Source organism: Stenella coeruleoalba (genome assembly GCF_951394435.1).
Source record: "Stenella coeruleoalba genome assembly, chromosome: 5".
Taxonomy (NCBI): Eukaryota; Metazoa; Chordata; class Mammalia; order Artiodactyla; family Delphinidae; genus Stenella; species Stenella coeruleoalba.
The window spans coordinates 11,053,765-11,067,950 of NC_137150.1; the positions used below are offsets into that span (position 1 = coordinate 11,053,765).

The 14,186-nt window shown below is 45.3% G+C and overlaps 2 protein-coding genes across 6 annotated transcripts in view; one reads left to right on the plus strand and one right to left on the minus strand.

Moving 5' to 3' along the window:
• Window positions 1-11,623, minus strand: EAF1 (ELL associated factor 1). Its single transcript, XM_079923338.1, has 6 exons — window positions 11,116-11,623; window positions 9,171-9,265; window positions 7,219-7,355; window positions 5,168-5,358; window positions 3,257-3,490; window positions 1-452 (listed from the first exon to the last, which is right to left on the minus strand). The coding sequence occupies exons 1-6, from the start codon at window positions 11,552-11,554 to the stop codon at window positions 406-408; spliced, it is 1,143 nt and encodes a 380-aa protein (XP_079779464.1). The 5' UTR covers window positions 11,555-11,623; the 3' UTR covers window positions 1-405.
• Window positions 11,492-14,186, plus strand: part of METTL6 (methyltransferase 6, tRNA N3-cytidine) — a 19,150-nt gene continuing 16,455 nt past the window's right edge. For 4 of the 5 annotated variants that reach the window (XR_013828595.1, XR_013828596.1, XM_079923340.1 and 1 more), the window contains exons 1-3: window positions 11,492-11,629; window positions 12,129-12,541; window positions 13,428-13,559. Coding sequence is in view for 3 of the 5 variants with exons in the window: in XM_079923340.1 (XP_079779466.1) it covers window positions 12,317-12,541; window positions 13,428-13,559 (357 nt within the window). In the remaining 2 variants the exon portion in view is untranslated. The remainder of the gene's footprint in view (window positions 11,630-12,128; window positions 12,542-13,427; window positions 13,560-14,186) is intronic. The other variant, XM_079923341.1, reaches the window with a different exon arrangement.

Sequence of the window (14,186 nt, forward strand, 5' to 3'; positions counted from 1 at the left end):
AGACTGTGTTTCATTTCACTGGTGCAGACCATTTGGCCAAGCTGGTGGCTGCTGAGGTTTACAACTGCATCACTGGCTAGGTGAAGAAATGGCCTTTGAGTAACCTAGACCAGGGCACATTTGTCTGTTTTTCGTTAACAGTGTTAACCAAATAAGAGAGATAATTCTGTTAGTTCTGCTATAGATCTACTTAAAACTTTGAAACGTGACATTGTTCAAAAATTACACAAGAAAATCACCCATCACCGCTATGTTAAAGACAGGCACATCTGAGCGCTCCAGAGCCTCCAACTCCTCCTACAGTCACTGATCCCCACGTTTTCCTCTCGGCGTGGACTCCACGCTAAAGCAGCCCAGTCTCGCAGCAGATCTGTGCACAAAAAGTTGATTTCAAAAGATCCGGCTCTAGTCATCACTGTCACTGCCAGACTCACTCAACTGCAAGTCATTTCCTATAAAGAGAAAACAAAATCAAACCCAAAGTACCCAATTTAAAAATGACTTCCCCACGGTTCTTTGGTTGACTGCCTGGGCTCTCACACTACAGTAAAACCAGGCCAGTTCCATTTAATTAGGGAGGAAAACCGATTTGGCTCAGTGACAGAACTGGTGCAGTCAACGTTTTAAAGGAATTGCTATTTTTGGTATCTGCAAAGCACAGCAATACTGCTCTCTGGGATAAAACAGGGGAGGGATAGGCTAGACATACATGTGTCAATAAATGACAAAAAATATTTATAAATGACTCACTGTCTAGTAGAATTGTTCATATTAAGTTGCTTTATAAAAGTGAAAATAATACCAAGTTGGGCTTCCTGTTAAGGAAGCTGAAGACTATTTATACTGTGCATACCACTCATATACTAATCCAGTACCCCCCGACCCCTCTGGCCAGAACCTTCACATTACCTTATACCACAAATCTCAACTAATGAGCTCTATAAAGCCTCAAAGTTTTGTCTAGTGTGTGACATTTAGGTTTTAGGAGTGAAGAATGTAAGTTTTTCCATCTAATATGATAAGAATAACAGGACCCCAGTTGATACCACTTGGAAAAGAAGAAAAGTGAACTCCTGTATTTCTGGATTACTAATCTCTAGGCCACCTCTCCTCAAAGTTTGTTCTGAGAACCCTGGGGTCCCTGAGACCCTTTCAGAAGGATTCGACCTGAAGGCCTCTCTTTTCTAACTACATATCTATGTGATGCCACATTTTCTTCATATACTTCAACCTAAACAACTTACGGCAACAGATTGAATGCAGAAGCAGATGTAAGAATCCAGCTTTGTACTAAGCCAGATGTTAAAGAGATTGGCAAACTTTTAAAGCAATGTTACTCTTCATATTAAATATTTTTTTTATTTCGAAAATTTATTTTTCATAAAAATGTTATTTTTCTTAACAGGTGATGGTTTACTGTTGTTCTTTTAGACGAATTACTATTTTAAGTATTTCTCAGTTTTAATTTCTAATATGGTAAATATTGATAGATATAAGCTACACACACAAAAGCTCTCTGGGGTCCTCAAAAGTTTTACGACATAAAGAAGTCTGAGACCAAAAAAGGTGACATCTGCTGCTCTAGACGTGGGGAAGGCGATGGGATCAACACCAGCTGACAACCTCCAATCAGCAGAGCTAAGCGCCATCACTTACAAAGGTGACATGCACATAAACAGGTCAGTGTAATGGAGCTGAAATCTCAGTTCTGAAATTTCTTATGCAATCAATTTGACCCGGGTTCAAACTGATCCATTTGTTTTTTTGTGGGGGGAGAAGATATAATACACATTACCATTCAGAAAAACAATATTATCATTACTCTGTATGTTTTCACATTAGGGTTTACCAAATTTGCGCTATTTACTGTGATTTTAGGGCTTATAAATTGGTTCCAGTTGATGATCCTGGTTTAAATAACTCCAGTACTTTACTGTATATGAGGTATGCAAAGATTAAGGTCTTGCCATGGAAAAGCTGCGGGCCAGGAGGACTTGGAGCTATGAAGAGCTAACAGAAGTTTAAGGCGCTGGTAGGTAGGTGAGAAGCACGGAGCCATTTTTGGCTCTTTTATTCTAAGGAATAGTTTAGCACTGACTGGGCAAAATGAAGATGCTGAGTTATAGCCACAGTAGCTGTCTGGTCGTTCTCCACTGTGAATTCCAAACTCGCAGTGTGAAACTTACTCTCCCAAGCCAACTGAGAAGAGCATCAAGTATACCCTGCTATCCAGAAGCTGGGCCTGTGTTAACAGGATAGCAGGTAACAGCCTTAACTGACGTCACAAAAGTGTTGAACTCACTCAGATAGTAGAGCAAGGCCCAGCACAGTGGTTCTCCACTGGCACTGATTCCAACGCCACAGGGGCACTTGGCAATGCCGGGAGACATTCTGGGTTGACACACTGGAGGAAAGCAGGAGGTGCTCCGGCACCTAAGTGGGTAGAGGCCAGGGATGCTCTTTACCGCCCTACAAGGCTGGGGCCGGGCCTCACCTCAGGGGTTTACATGACGTCTACAGTGTGGGGCTGAGAGTGACCTCTGCCCGGCCCACAGGAGCAGGGTTACCTAGGCTAGCTTCCCCGCCACTGCCTCCTGACCTTCCAGCCTCCTCACAGAAGTCAGACGGGAAGAGAACATCCAACTCCAGGAGTCGGGAGAGAGGAGGGCGCAGAGAACCTGCACTCTCCCCACCTCCAAGACAAAGACATTTGTTTTTGTTCTCCCCTGCTTTGCTTTACCACCAACTGCACTCAAAGCCACCAGACGCTATAATGTCCCTTCCTTCCCTCCTGCGAAGGCTAGCTGGTCGCCAAACACCTTCGAAGGGCACAGGTTCCCAACTCTGTGGGCTGTGGGATACCGCACTCTGATGGCACTGGGCTCTCAGGACTGTATAAAACCTGGAGGTGGGGGACTGGGTGGGGGCAGGCGGCACCCCTAAAGCCTGGTATATGCAAAAGTACAGAGCTCTGCGGCTCACGTTTCAACACTTTCCAGAATTCACAAAACCTAATTTGTGCCAATAAGGAAAAGAAAAGAGATGGAACAGTTTTGTGCTTTTTCTTTTTTTACTGTTTGGTAACTTACTCTTTTCTGCTTCAAATTGCCTTTGTCAGGACCCTTTCTTATGCCTTAAGTACCGTCAGGTTTATAGACTCTGGTGTAAGATGAACAGAAGTTCCAGCTCTGGCCTGATATTCCCTCTCCCCACCCCAAGCCCCTGCCTCGGCCCAGAAGCGGGAGCGTGCACTTACTGAGGGTGCACATGAGCTGGTTGCTTCCTTGCGGCCGGCCGGTTCCGTTGGCGACGGCCGGCCTGCTGTTGTAGGGCTGCTGGTGTGACGGCTGCGGAGGGGACACGGGGCCGCTGTCCTCGCCTCCACTGCTGGAGCTGTCGTCATCGCTTCCTGACGAGCTCTCAGAGTCTGAGGAACTGCTTGCACTGCTGCTGCTCATCTGTTCGATGATGTCCACCTCGGCCCTCAGCTCTGGAATAAATGACGGGACGGGGGTCAGCGCCTCTGTAAACAGTAAGCCTCTGTAAACAGTAAGCTGGCAAAACCAAGAGCAACAAGGAATAACTGAAAATGAACTCCTGCTTCTTGAGTCCTTAAAAACAAACAAAATGACCCAAAGCAAAACCAACAAACAAAAACATCTAACACATCTCCAGAGAGACAATGGAAACATTTAATTCACCCAAAATAACCAAAAAGCAGACTGCTCCAGGATAATGATTCTTCTGAGAAATGAATTAAGTCTATTTTGCCTTTATCTACTTTAAAAAAAAAAGAATTATGAATTATGGGATTAAACACCGAATAAGAGAAGAGCAACATTCTGCTCATGGGCTCAAAAATACCTGACCAGAACTGGAAGGTCTGAGCTCTTGCTCTGGATCCACCTCTGACCAGCAGGGAGACCCAGGTGGAAGGCAATGAATTTTCCAAGATGCTCCGGAAAAAGGAAGGGCCACAGCAGACAGCCTCTGGGGGCCTTTCCAGCGTTCACGTTCCACAGGTAAACAAGGCTCGCAGGAGGAGCCGTGGTGGCTGAAGAAAGACGGCGGGACGACACCCCTCCTCTGTGCTTTACACATTTGACTTACAGCATGCCTTCAGGTACCGCAATGTTAATAAATGTAAAGCAGGGAAGGAAACACATGTTCTACCTGACCATTTTAATGTGAGTGAGTACATTAACGATTCACCATAGGCTACAGCAAGGAAGATGCCAGATTTTCCTGTCCAAACCTACCATGAGGCCTTAAATGACTATGGTTCCTTTAAGCATAACTGGCAACAACAACCTGTTATGGTCCAATTCCTGTTCAACTAAAGTGAAAACTTCCATAGACAGCATTCTAATATCCATGAGGAAAAAAAAAAAAAATCCAGAGGCTTAAGAACTGTGTACCACGCAGAGAGTGACCTCGTTTGTGAAAAGACAGTATTTCCACAGGGTGAAAAAGGCAAACTTCCCAAGGGCAACTTTTTATCTTTTCCTGTTTACTACTGTTATGGGTTTGACTTTGTTTCACAGAACTTCACAAATATGAAATATAACACTTACTTTCATAACTTTCTAAGTGTCTGGACAACTAAAACCATCCACTGTGTGGGGGAGGGAGCCAAGGTGAGTGCCTCTGTCTTGGTTTTACCTTGGAGAGCCCGACCAGACCTCTAAGTCCTTCTAGGCCAGCGTCCCCAGTGTCCCAGGCGCTATCATATTTATGCACTTTTGTTAATACAAAGCAGTGGTCGTGGAACTTAACCTAGACACTATACTAACATTGGCACACTTGGTTTTTACCCCCAGTCCCTTGTCATTCTCTTCTTTCAAAGCCTTAAAAGGTGTGCCGTATGGACCTTTAGATGGCAGGCAGGCTTGTTTAAGCCTCAGGCCTCTAAGCAGAAAGCTGCAAAGACAGCCACAGCTCAGGTCACTGTCCCGGACTCTCCCTTGTCAAACGAGCCAAGTGGTAAACCTCGCCTCCACGGCCCGCCCCACCCCGCCCGCCATCACCTGTGGAACGGCGGGCCCTGCGGAAACTGTTACGATTGCGGAGAATGCCCACGCCGCCGTGTACGTGGTCTCGTGATCTCCACAAAAACATCAATACCTTCCTCCAAGTTGCTACCATGGCTCCAGAAAATGCTCTCTACCTCTTTTGATATCATCCAGCTGAGGTTCAGGTGAGGGGTTATCCTTCAAGGGAGAGGTTTTGGGTCCAACCGGAGGCTTTGTTGGAGCTCTGAATGGCACAGGTGGTGGAGGCGGTGGTGGCTGTGATGGCTGTGGGGGACGCGCAGGCTGCTGTTCCATTCGGGCTTGGATTCTACTGCTCCCCTCAGCTCTGAAATGAGATACGGACTTTAAACTGGAGGGGCAAGAACAGTGGTTCTCAGGTTTGCCTCGTTTACCAAGCACCTGGAAGTCTCTGCAGAAGCCCAGGCTCTTTACAGACAGCTTCAAAATACTGATATTTGTTAATTTTATCACACAAACTACTCATTCTACTGCATTCCAGCTCTGCACCGTGCACCAGAGACACAGAGACGAATAAAACAGACTCGCTGCCCTCACGGAGCTCACATTTTATATCAAGCAGCAGGTAAGACACAGAGGTGGGATATAGTGCAATTACGAGAACCCATTTTAATAACGGAAAATGTAACTATTCACCTTGTGTGCAGTATAAAATTACAATTACACGTGAGTTATTAAACTAGCTCTTGAAATACTGGCCTGTTAGCAATTTTTTCCATTACCTATTTACTGCTTGCTCATTTTGTCACAGGCCAGCTCTTGCTCGCAGGTAGGCAGAGCACTCCACCCCAGACCAAGGAAATGCTACCTATTAACAATTTCTTTTGTAAATGGACTAGCTCAGCATTTTTCAAACTTTGGTGTCCACACAGATCACCTGGGGATCTTGTTAAAGTGCAGATGCTGACTTAGTATGTCCTGAAATTCTGCACTTCTAACAAACACCTAAGTGATAAAATACTGCTAGTCCCAGATGACACTGAGTAGTAAGTCAAACTCCCACAATCATCAGCTCTCAGAAGCCTAAGAGTAGCACCTGGCTGGTGGAGGTAATCAACACAAACACACTGTGAGTCACAATCTCACTGATCCTCAGTCTCGTCGCGCGCGCGCGTGTGTGTGTTTGAGAGAGAGTGAGTGAGTGAAAGGGTAACAACACTACCTTTTCAAAAGTTATTTGTAAAGATTAGATAATGCACGTAAAACATCTAGCACAGTGCCTGGCACGTGGTAATAAATAAATAAAGTACCCTCAATAAATGGTAGGTACTTTTACTTTTTGTGGAATGAGTAAAGAAAAATGGCTTGAGGAAGCATAAGCAAAAAAACATTAAATACTCTCTTTAAAATAATTGACAATAATTATTGTATCACGATATAAATAGAACCACTGGGTTACTTCTATTTACAGAATGAAACTTGACTTTAAAATAAAATCTAATTGGCTTCACATGACACGTGTAATGTCTGTTGCATTAAAAATTAGAGAGCTCATTGTTCAAAAAAAATAGACAAAGCTTTACTTTGGTGTAATAATGACCTCAAATGTACCTTGTAAAAATTTAATGTTTTCACTCTAATAAAGTATATTATTATTTCTTTAATTTTTATTTATTTATTTTTTTGCTGTACGCGGGCCTCTCACTGTTGTGGCCTCTCCCATTGCAGAGCACAGGCTCCGGACACGCAGGCTCAGCGGCCATGGCTCATGAGCCCAGCCGCTCCGCGGCACGTGGGATCTTCCCAGACCGGGGCACAAACCCGTGTCCCCTGCATCGGCAGGCGGACTCTCAACCACTGCGCCACCAGGGAAGCCCAAGAATATATATTATTAAATTATTCTTTCATAACTTTAAGTCTGTAAATTTAAACCTTATCCCTTTGGTGGTACTATATCAACCATCATGAAATTAATAAAACTGATTTAATCATACAGTACACTCCTTTCCGCAATGTTTTCTATGTTTCAGGTCTTAAAAGCATTATCTCTCTTTATTGCCTTTGAGGAAAAAATATTTTATTGACTTATCTGAGAAGAGAGAGGTGAAGCTGCTGAGACTGCCAACAACACGAAGCACCCAGGTTCTCACATCCTTATAAAATAACTGAATAGATAATGTAAATCTACAGAAACGGCACATTGATCTGTATCTGCTTCTTCACATACCTTGTTTTCTTGACCTGGATGCTGCTGCTGAGCTTTTCCAGCACATATTCTCCAGTGTCGTGATTGATAATAAGCACACAGTCCTTCTGGTAAGGCCGCTTGTTCCCCTTGAACACAGTCATCGGTGGTGTGGATCCCTACACGCCACAAAAGTACAATTCAGACAATCAAACCAAACACACCAGTTATGCACATCAAAACTGAATTTACAGGTGGCTTTACCTCATCACATCTTTTATCAGAGCTACTCAAAAAGGAACAGAATGAACCGATTTGTATTTTAACTCCTGCTGGCTTCCCAAGCAAAAATAAAGAGGAAATAACAATACGGCAAGAATCTGTGACTGTGCAACTGGCTCTAAGTAACCAAGAAATAAATATAAAATTTTTAAATTACTGTACATTTTTCCAGGGATTTGGGAAATGTTACAAATAATGGTAAAATGTGAACTGAGAAACATAAATTACGCATTACGTGTCTGACACTGAGAAGAGCTCTCACTGTAAGTAGTAAAGCTAGTGAGTGACCTCCGTACTTCCTTGTAATAGGAGAGTCCAGGCTTCCCCCCATGCCAAGTAACCACAGAGCATTCTCCAACAGCAGCTCGTTATTCTGGCTGGTTCACAGTAAGTACATCATTCCATTCACCCGCTTAAGCCCTTGAATCACTACCCATCACTCTAAGGCCAAAGAAGAAAATCTTTAAACGAGCCACCTGGCCCTTCCACCTTGCCCGGCTCCACTCGCCGCAGGCTCTGCAGGCTCCAGAGCAGAAGGAGCTGGCCTTCTCTCAGACCCAAGCTCTTTCTTGGAGGGATTTAACAGGGCTTCTGCCTGCAACATCCCACCCTCTCATTCCCTTTTAATTATTCAACATTCAAATCTGCTCAAAGGTCACTTCCTCAGGCAAGCCTTCCCAGATTTTCCAAAATAAGTGCTACACTTTCTTATATTTATTTAAACTCACTAAGGGCAAGAAACGTGCTTGTTTTGTTCAAGACTATATTCTCAGTACCTAGTAGTGAGCCAGCATCCAGTAGGTGGTCATTAATATTTGCCAAATACAGCGTTTAATCCTCTGTATGGAATCAGAAACTGCTTGGCTGCTTGACTCCTTATTCATACAGTAAAAATTAAGAGTTGGAAGAGACCTTAGGGACCATTGATGTAACCTCTTCATTTTACATTTGGGAAACTAAGGTCCACAGGGAGATGATGTAACTTGCCAAAGGCAACAAGTAATGAGATAGCAGTTTGAACTAGCAGACAATAAGTTTTCCCCAGCACAAAGCTTCCCAGGTCTCCCTGTCCAGAGCCTTTTCATTCTATCACTGGTTACCGAGAACTGATGTTCCAGGACAGGGCTGGGACATGCACTGACCCATGGTCATTAAGAGTATTCTGTCTGATCCTTTGGGCTTTGTGATCAGAGCGCCACCTCGGGCAAGGCTTCTCCATTCAGCTTTTCACCAGGTTCCTCAGCCCTAAATGGGCTGAAGGCTCTACACCTCTGGTTTCTGGCTGAAACCACCAGCCTGCACATCACCCCTTGCCAGACTCACGACCCGTGTCGACCCTGCTCCTGCCCTCTGCACTCCTAAGCTGCTGCTTTACATCCGTAGGGCACCTGGGCCTTTCTCTCTGTAGCTGCTGGGGGGAAGCTATGTGTGTCTAAGGGAGGGGCCAGGTGTCCACACAGGAACCTTGTCTACTTTGGGACAAATGGGGGAAAAGGGAGCTTGGGGAAAATGACAAAGAATTATTTTTACTCAAGTACCTGGGAAGCATGAATTCTACCCTGCCCTACCCCCAAAATTCCTTTTTCCCTTATACTGGCACTTCAGAAATCTAGATATATTTAAATAGGAGGAAAATCAAATTGCAATAACATAGAATATGAGGATTCACTGTGATTCCACATTAAAAAAAACAACAGTGGGATAAAACCTACAGGGATATGCGGCAGCGTAATTGTGACTTCATCTCCTTTGCCGACCTGAAGCTCTCCTTCACAGGAAGTGTCTATAGATGCCGGCTTAAAGTCATCTAAAGTGAAAGGACAAAAGCATTTATCCACCAGGTTACTTTTGCTAAGGGTTTGCAGGGCATTCCCATGTAAGAACTGAAATTTTTTATAACTCAAATAAATGGAAAATACACACCATTTAGAATTTTTCAGAAAGCTATTTCATTGTGGACAGCTTCTCATATACAACAGCAGACAGAATAATACCATGAGCTGTGTGTACCATCGCTCAGCTTCAATAATTACCAGCTCTGGGACAATCTTGTCTCATCTATACCTCCACATACTTTTCTTCTCATTCCCAGTGGATTATTTTGAAGAAAAAAGGCTAGAATTTACACAACATTTTATTAAGCAAAGATATCCCCTTCTGCCAAGTGACAGATGAAAAATTAATGTTTTATTATCCACAATGAGGTGTTTTACTAGGGTTATTATAAGGATCAAAAGGAACAGAGCATATTTTTAAAATCCTGTGACTGTAAAACCCAGTATGAAAGGCCATAGCACAATATAAGCTGATTTCATTTTGATAGGAACTGGCAAAGTTAGGATCTGCCACACTCCAGTTCCATAGCTTTAACAAGGATTACTCCTGTAGAAGTTTGGAGCAGAAGGCTGAACTGTATTTCCAAAGGTTAATCCTGCCCATGTTTCTGAATTGCAGTTAGAGCACAGCATGAACAGCCACCTTACTCCCTTTTAACACAAACCTGCCTCAAACGGCAGGCCAGGTGCTTCTGTGAAGTGTCTTATTTACATTCCACATTGCCCTTCACTCTGCTAAAACATCAAATCAGTAAACTGCTCAGGAAATGACGCTCTTATCATATTCCCAATACCCTTCCTCTGAAAGGGCTGACCTGTTGTCAGTAGGAAGAAGAGTAATGGCCTGGCAAGTGACCACAGGAAAATAGAACTGCATTTATCTAACACACCCTCTTCCAAGGTGTTGAGTCACGTGTAGGAGGAGCTCCTCTGACAAAAACAAGTCTTAACCAGCATTGGAGCTACCAGGAAGGGAAACCAGGAGCCTGTGAATCACAGCGGTATGCTCAGTCAGCCAATTCTTCACCCAGGACACAGAGTGGAAGGGCCCTCTCTCAATAGGGTCTGTAATCATGGAGAAAAAGGAGGACAGCATAATGACTATCTCCACATTCCTTAGGCCTGCTCGCTCCTGCTTCCAAACATAGATCAAGCGCTAACTTATTCCTGGCTCTTAAATCCTAATTTTATTCTTCACCCACAAGGGATTTGGTCCCGAGGAAAAGTTGGGGTAGTCCAGGTGACCTCAAAAGACATCAAAATCACACGAAAAGCTAGCATGGAGACAGTGAGGAGGGAGACTGATGAGGCACAGAGAGGATGTGGATTCTGGGGCTGCAAAGGGGATGAAGCACTGCGTCAGGGAGGGCAGAACCAAAACGGACGAGGGAAGAAAAGTGAGGAAAACAGGGAAGAAGAGAATGGAATAGGAGGGAGTGGACGCGGATCCCGAGAAAACAACAAGCGTTTCCTTGAAGCGTGGAGACCCCCAGTGGGGTCATGGCGGAAAAGCGGCTACAGAGAAGAGCTGGAGCCTGATGTGGTGTCGCAGCCTTTCAGAAATAAGAGGGGGAGCGTCAGTGCGCGGGAGGGCTGGACGCGGCAGGAAAAGGGGCCAATGGTCTTCGGAATAAGAGTTCGGTACCACGAGGCAGAGGAATAGTGTGGGAACGTCGTAAAGTTCTGGTTTGGGAGTGAGCTGGGAAAAACCCGAGGTTCCGGCGGATCCGGGCTGAGAGGAAGGGAGTTGACGCTGGCAGGGCTCCCTGGACACCGGAGGGGCTAAGGGCGGCCAGGAGCGACCGTGGGGGCGCGGACTCACAGCGGATGGTGTGGAAAGAGGTCCGCGGCCGCTTCTCGAAGCTCTCCCCGAGCCGCAGGCAGTGCTCCTCGCGGTCCAGCAGCGGGTTGGCCGTCCCGTTCATGGCCCCCCCGGACCTCGCGCCCGCACCGGTGCCCTCCTGGCGCGCCCGCGGCCCGAGCTGCCGGTACCGGTGTCCTGGGCAGCCGCGCTCCCGGGACAGCGCTCCAGGTCGCGCGGGGAACAGAGCCGGAACCCACCCGTGGCCGGAAGCAAATCCTGGCCTCCGCGTCCGGAAGGTGGGCGACTCTGAGGAAGCGGGGCCCCGGAACTTCCGGCGCCGAGGAGGGACTTCTGGGTCCGGAGCGGAAATGGCGGGGGCAGTGTCAGGGTAGAAGGACTCCGTCTGAGAAGCCCGATTCGAGGTCTTCAGGGGCGGTTTGTCCATTCGAAGGGTCATTTCGCTGTGGCTCCCAAATTTTGCTTCCGAGGCTGGCCTGGCTGAGGGCTCAGCGCGCCCGGCCCCACCCTCCAGGTGAACCTAGGAACTGATGACGGGGCCCCAGCGCGCGAGGGACTAGGTTCACGCCGTCCTCTCAGGCCCTCGCGGCCGGGCGGCCTGGGTTATCCCGAGTATCCTGGGCACCCCACGCCACGCGTCTCTGAGTCTCTTCCTCCCCTTCGCGTGCCGACGGTGACGCGAGGGCCTTAGTCCCTGGGAAGTGACGCCCTCTCTGGTTCGTAAGACTCAGAGTCTCAGGCCACCCGGGCTTAGCTCTGTTTTCCCCGAAAAACACTGAGTCTCCGGTCCTTGGAAACGGTGACTCTCCTTACAGTTCTGTGCGTGAGAGCCCTGGCCGCTGAATGTCAGCCCTCTGAAGGCAGCGGCAGTGTCTTGGTCTTTGTGACGTATTCAATAGCGGAGCGGGGATTTGTGTAAGGTCAGCACCTAGTAAACGTTTGCTGAGTTGAACTGTTAGGTGAAAGAACTGTTGTAGGACCACTAACTCAGCATCTTTAAAAAACTGTTCTAGAACCCCCCAACCGGAGCCTCATTCTTTTTCCTGCGAAACACCTGATGCTGCCTGAGGCTTGGACCCAACCTCAGGAACCACATCTGAGACAACCCTGCCTGTGTCTGCAGTATCCGCTTGAATTTCTCAGGTTGTTAAGGAATGGAGAATCTCCAGCAGTGTTAAATATATTACCATCAACTTAGGAGATGGCTGCTTTGCAAAGGAAAGGGCTTCAGGCGAGGATTCTCAGCTCTGAAGAAGAGGAGAAACTGACAAGAGACCAAGCTTTAGTGTCTGATTATAAACAGCAAAAACTGGAAAAAGAGGCTCAGAAGAACTGGGACCTTTTTTACAAAAGAAATAGCACTAATTTCTTCAAAGATAGACACTGGACCACCAGAGAGTTTGAGGAGCTCAGATCATGTAGAGAGGTAAACTAATATTACACCTTATTTGAGCTGTTCTTCATTTAGAATGTGTAGAAGAGGGGGTGCTTTATTGCATTCCCAGGGGGAGTGTGAGATAATTTATGAAACCTCTCAGAGGCTTCATAAATTTTTGTACCTTAGATATACACTGTTTGTCTCGAGTAGTTTTAGCAGTCGCTGAGTTGTATAATACAGAGGAGAAAAGACGCTGTAACTGCAGTCCTGTTGTCTAACAAAGGCCAGTCACAGAATTTTGAAATCAGTGACTGGTGGGGCTTTCAACCACTTCACACCGACATATCAGGCCATCAGCATCATGCTTCTGTATTATGGCAAGAGAAGGAAAAGTAGATAAATGTATGCTTTTTTTGTAAGTTTAAAAAAAAGGGGGACATTTTCTGTTTTTTAAAGCTAATCTGAAAGTTGTAAATATTAAATTCATGATGAATGATTTCAATGGCAGGTTCATAATAATAATAATGATGAACACTTTATCATGCCCGTTTTCTAGAACTTTACATGTGTTCTGTAACTTAAGCCTTATAATAACATGGTGAAGTTTGGCGTTAGTATTATCCCCACTTGCTGATGAAATTGAGGCACAAAGCTGTTTAAGTGATTTGTTCAGTGATAGAACCCGGGGCGAGGGGAGGAGTCCAGATTTGAGTGCACGCGGTTTAACCTCAGAGCCTATTCTGTTAACCATTATGCTTTGTTTTCTCCACACCAAACTCCCAATGTTGGACGAGGTATCAGTGGCTTTGGGTTATCAGTTCACTTAATTGTCTACTGCGTGGGGGCAGAGACCTTGTCTCGTGTTCTGGACCTTTTAGTTTTTTCTTCATTGTGTAGATGTAGTGTACTGTAACTTTGGGTTCTCTTTCCTCAGTTTGAAGATCAAAAATTGACTATGCTTGAAGCTGGTTGTGGGGTTGGGAACTGTTTATTCCCGCTTTTAGAAGATCCGAATATCTTTGCCTATGCCTGTGATTTTTCTCCAAGAGCAGTTGAATATGTCAAGGTTGGTGCACCAGCTGTGTGTTTTGTTATATTTTCCTAGACTTGTTGGACCTGCCTTCTACACCCATTTGCCCAATTTCAGTCCTCTCCCTGAAGCTAACCAGCTATGATCCCTGTGAACCTAGTTTTCCTGTTTACATGCATGTATAATACATACAGCAGAAACATAGCAGTATTCAGAAAAGTAGAAAGAAATACCAAACAACATCCTTATCCTTGTATCCAGATTTAATGATTGCCAGCATTTTGCTATTTTTGCTTTATAGACTTGCTGAACTGTTTTAAAGTAAGTTACAAATGTTGACACGCTTCACTCCTATATATGTATGCCTACATCTTAAAAAAAAATGAGGACTTTTTCTACATGACTACAATATACTTATCATGTCTGACAAAAATAACTGTAATTCCCTAATGTCATTAATACCCAGTCTGGATTCAGATTTCCCCCAATAGCCCCAGGTGTCTTTAATAGCTATATTTAATTAAGGACTACATCTTACACTTTATTATGTACCTTAGATCTCCTTAGCCTAAAACATTCCTGCCCTTCCCCTTGACCTTTTCCCCACTGACATTGAATTTTCAGAGAGCAAGCCATTTTCTATAATGAGGTCCCACATGCCAA

Coding starts and splice junctions, on each gene's coding strand:
- EAF1 (XM_079923338.1), bottom strand. CDS start 11,554: ATGACCCTTCGAATGGACAAACCGCCCCTGAAGACCTCGAATCGGGCT. Junction 9,266..11,115: donor CTCTTTCCACACCATCCGCT/GTGAGTCCGCGC, acceptor CTTTCACTTTAG/ATGACTTTAAGCCGGCATCT. Junction 453..3,256: donor CCAGCTCATGTGCACCCTCA/GTAAGTGCACGC, acceptor TTCTCTTTATAG/GAAATGACTTGCAGTTGAGT.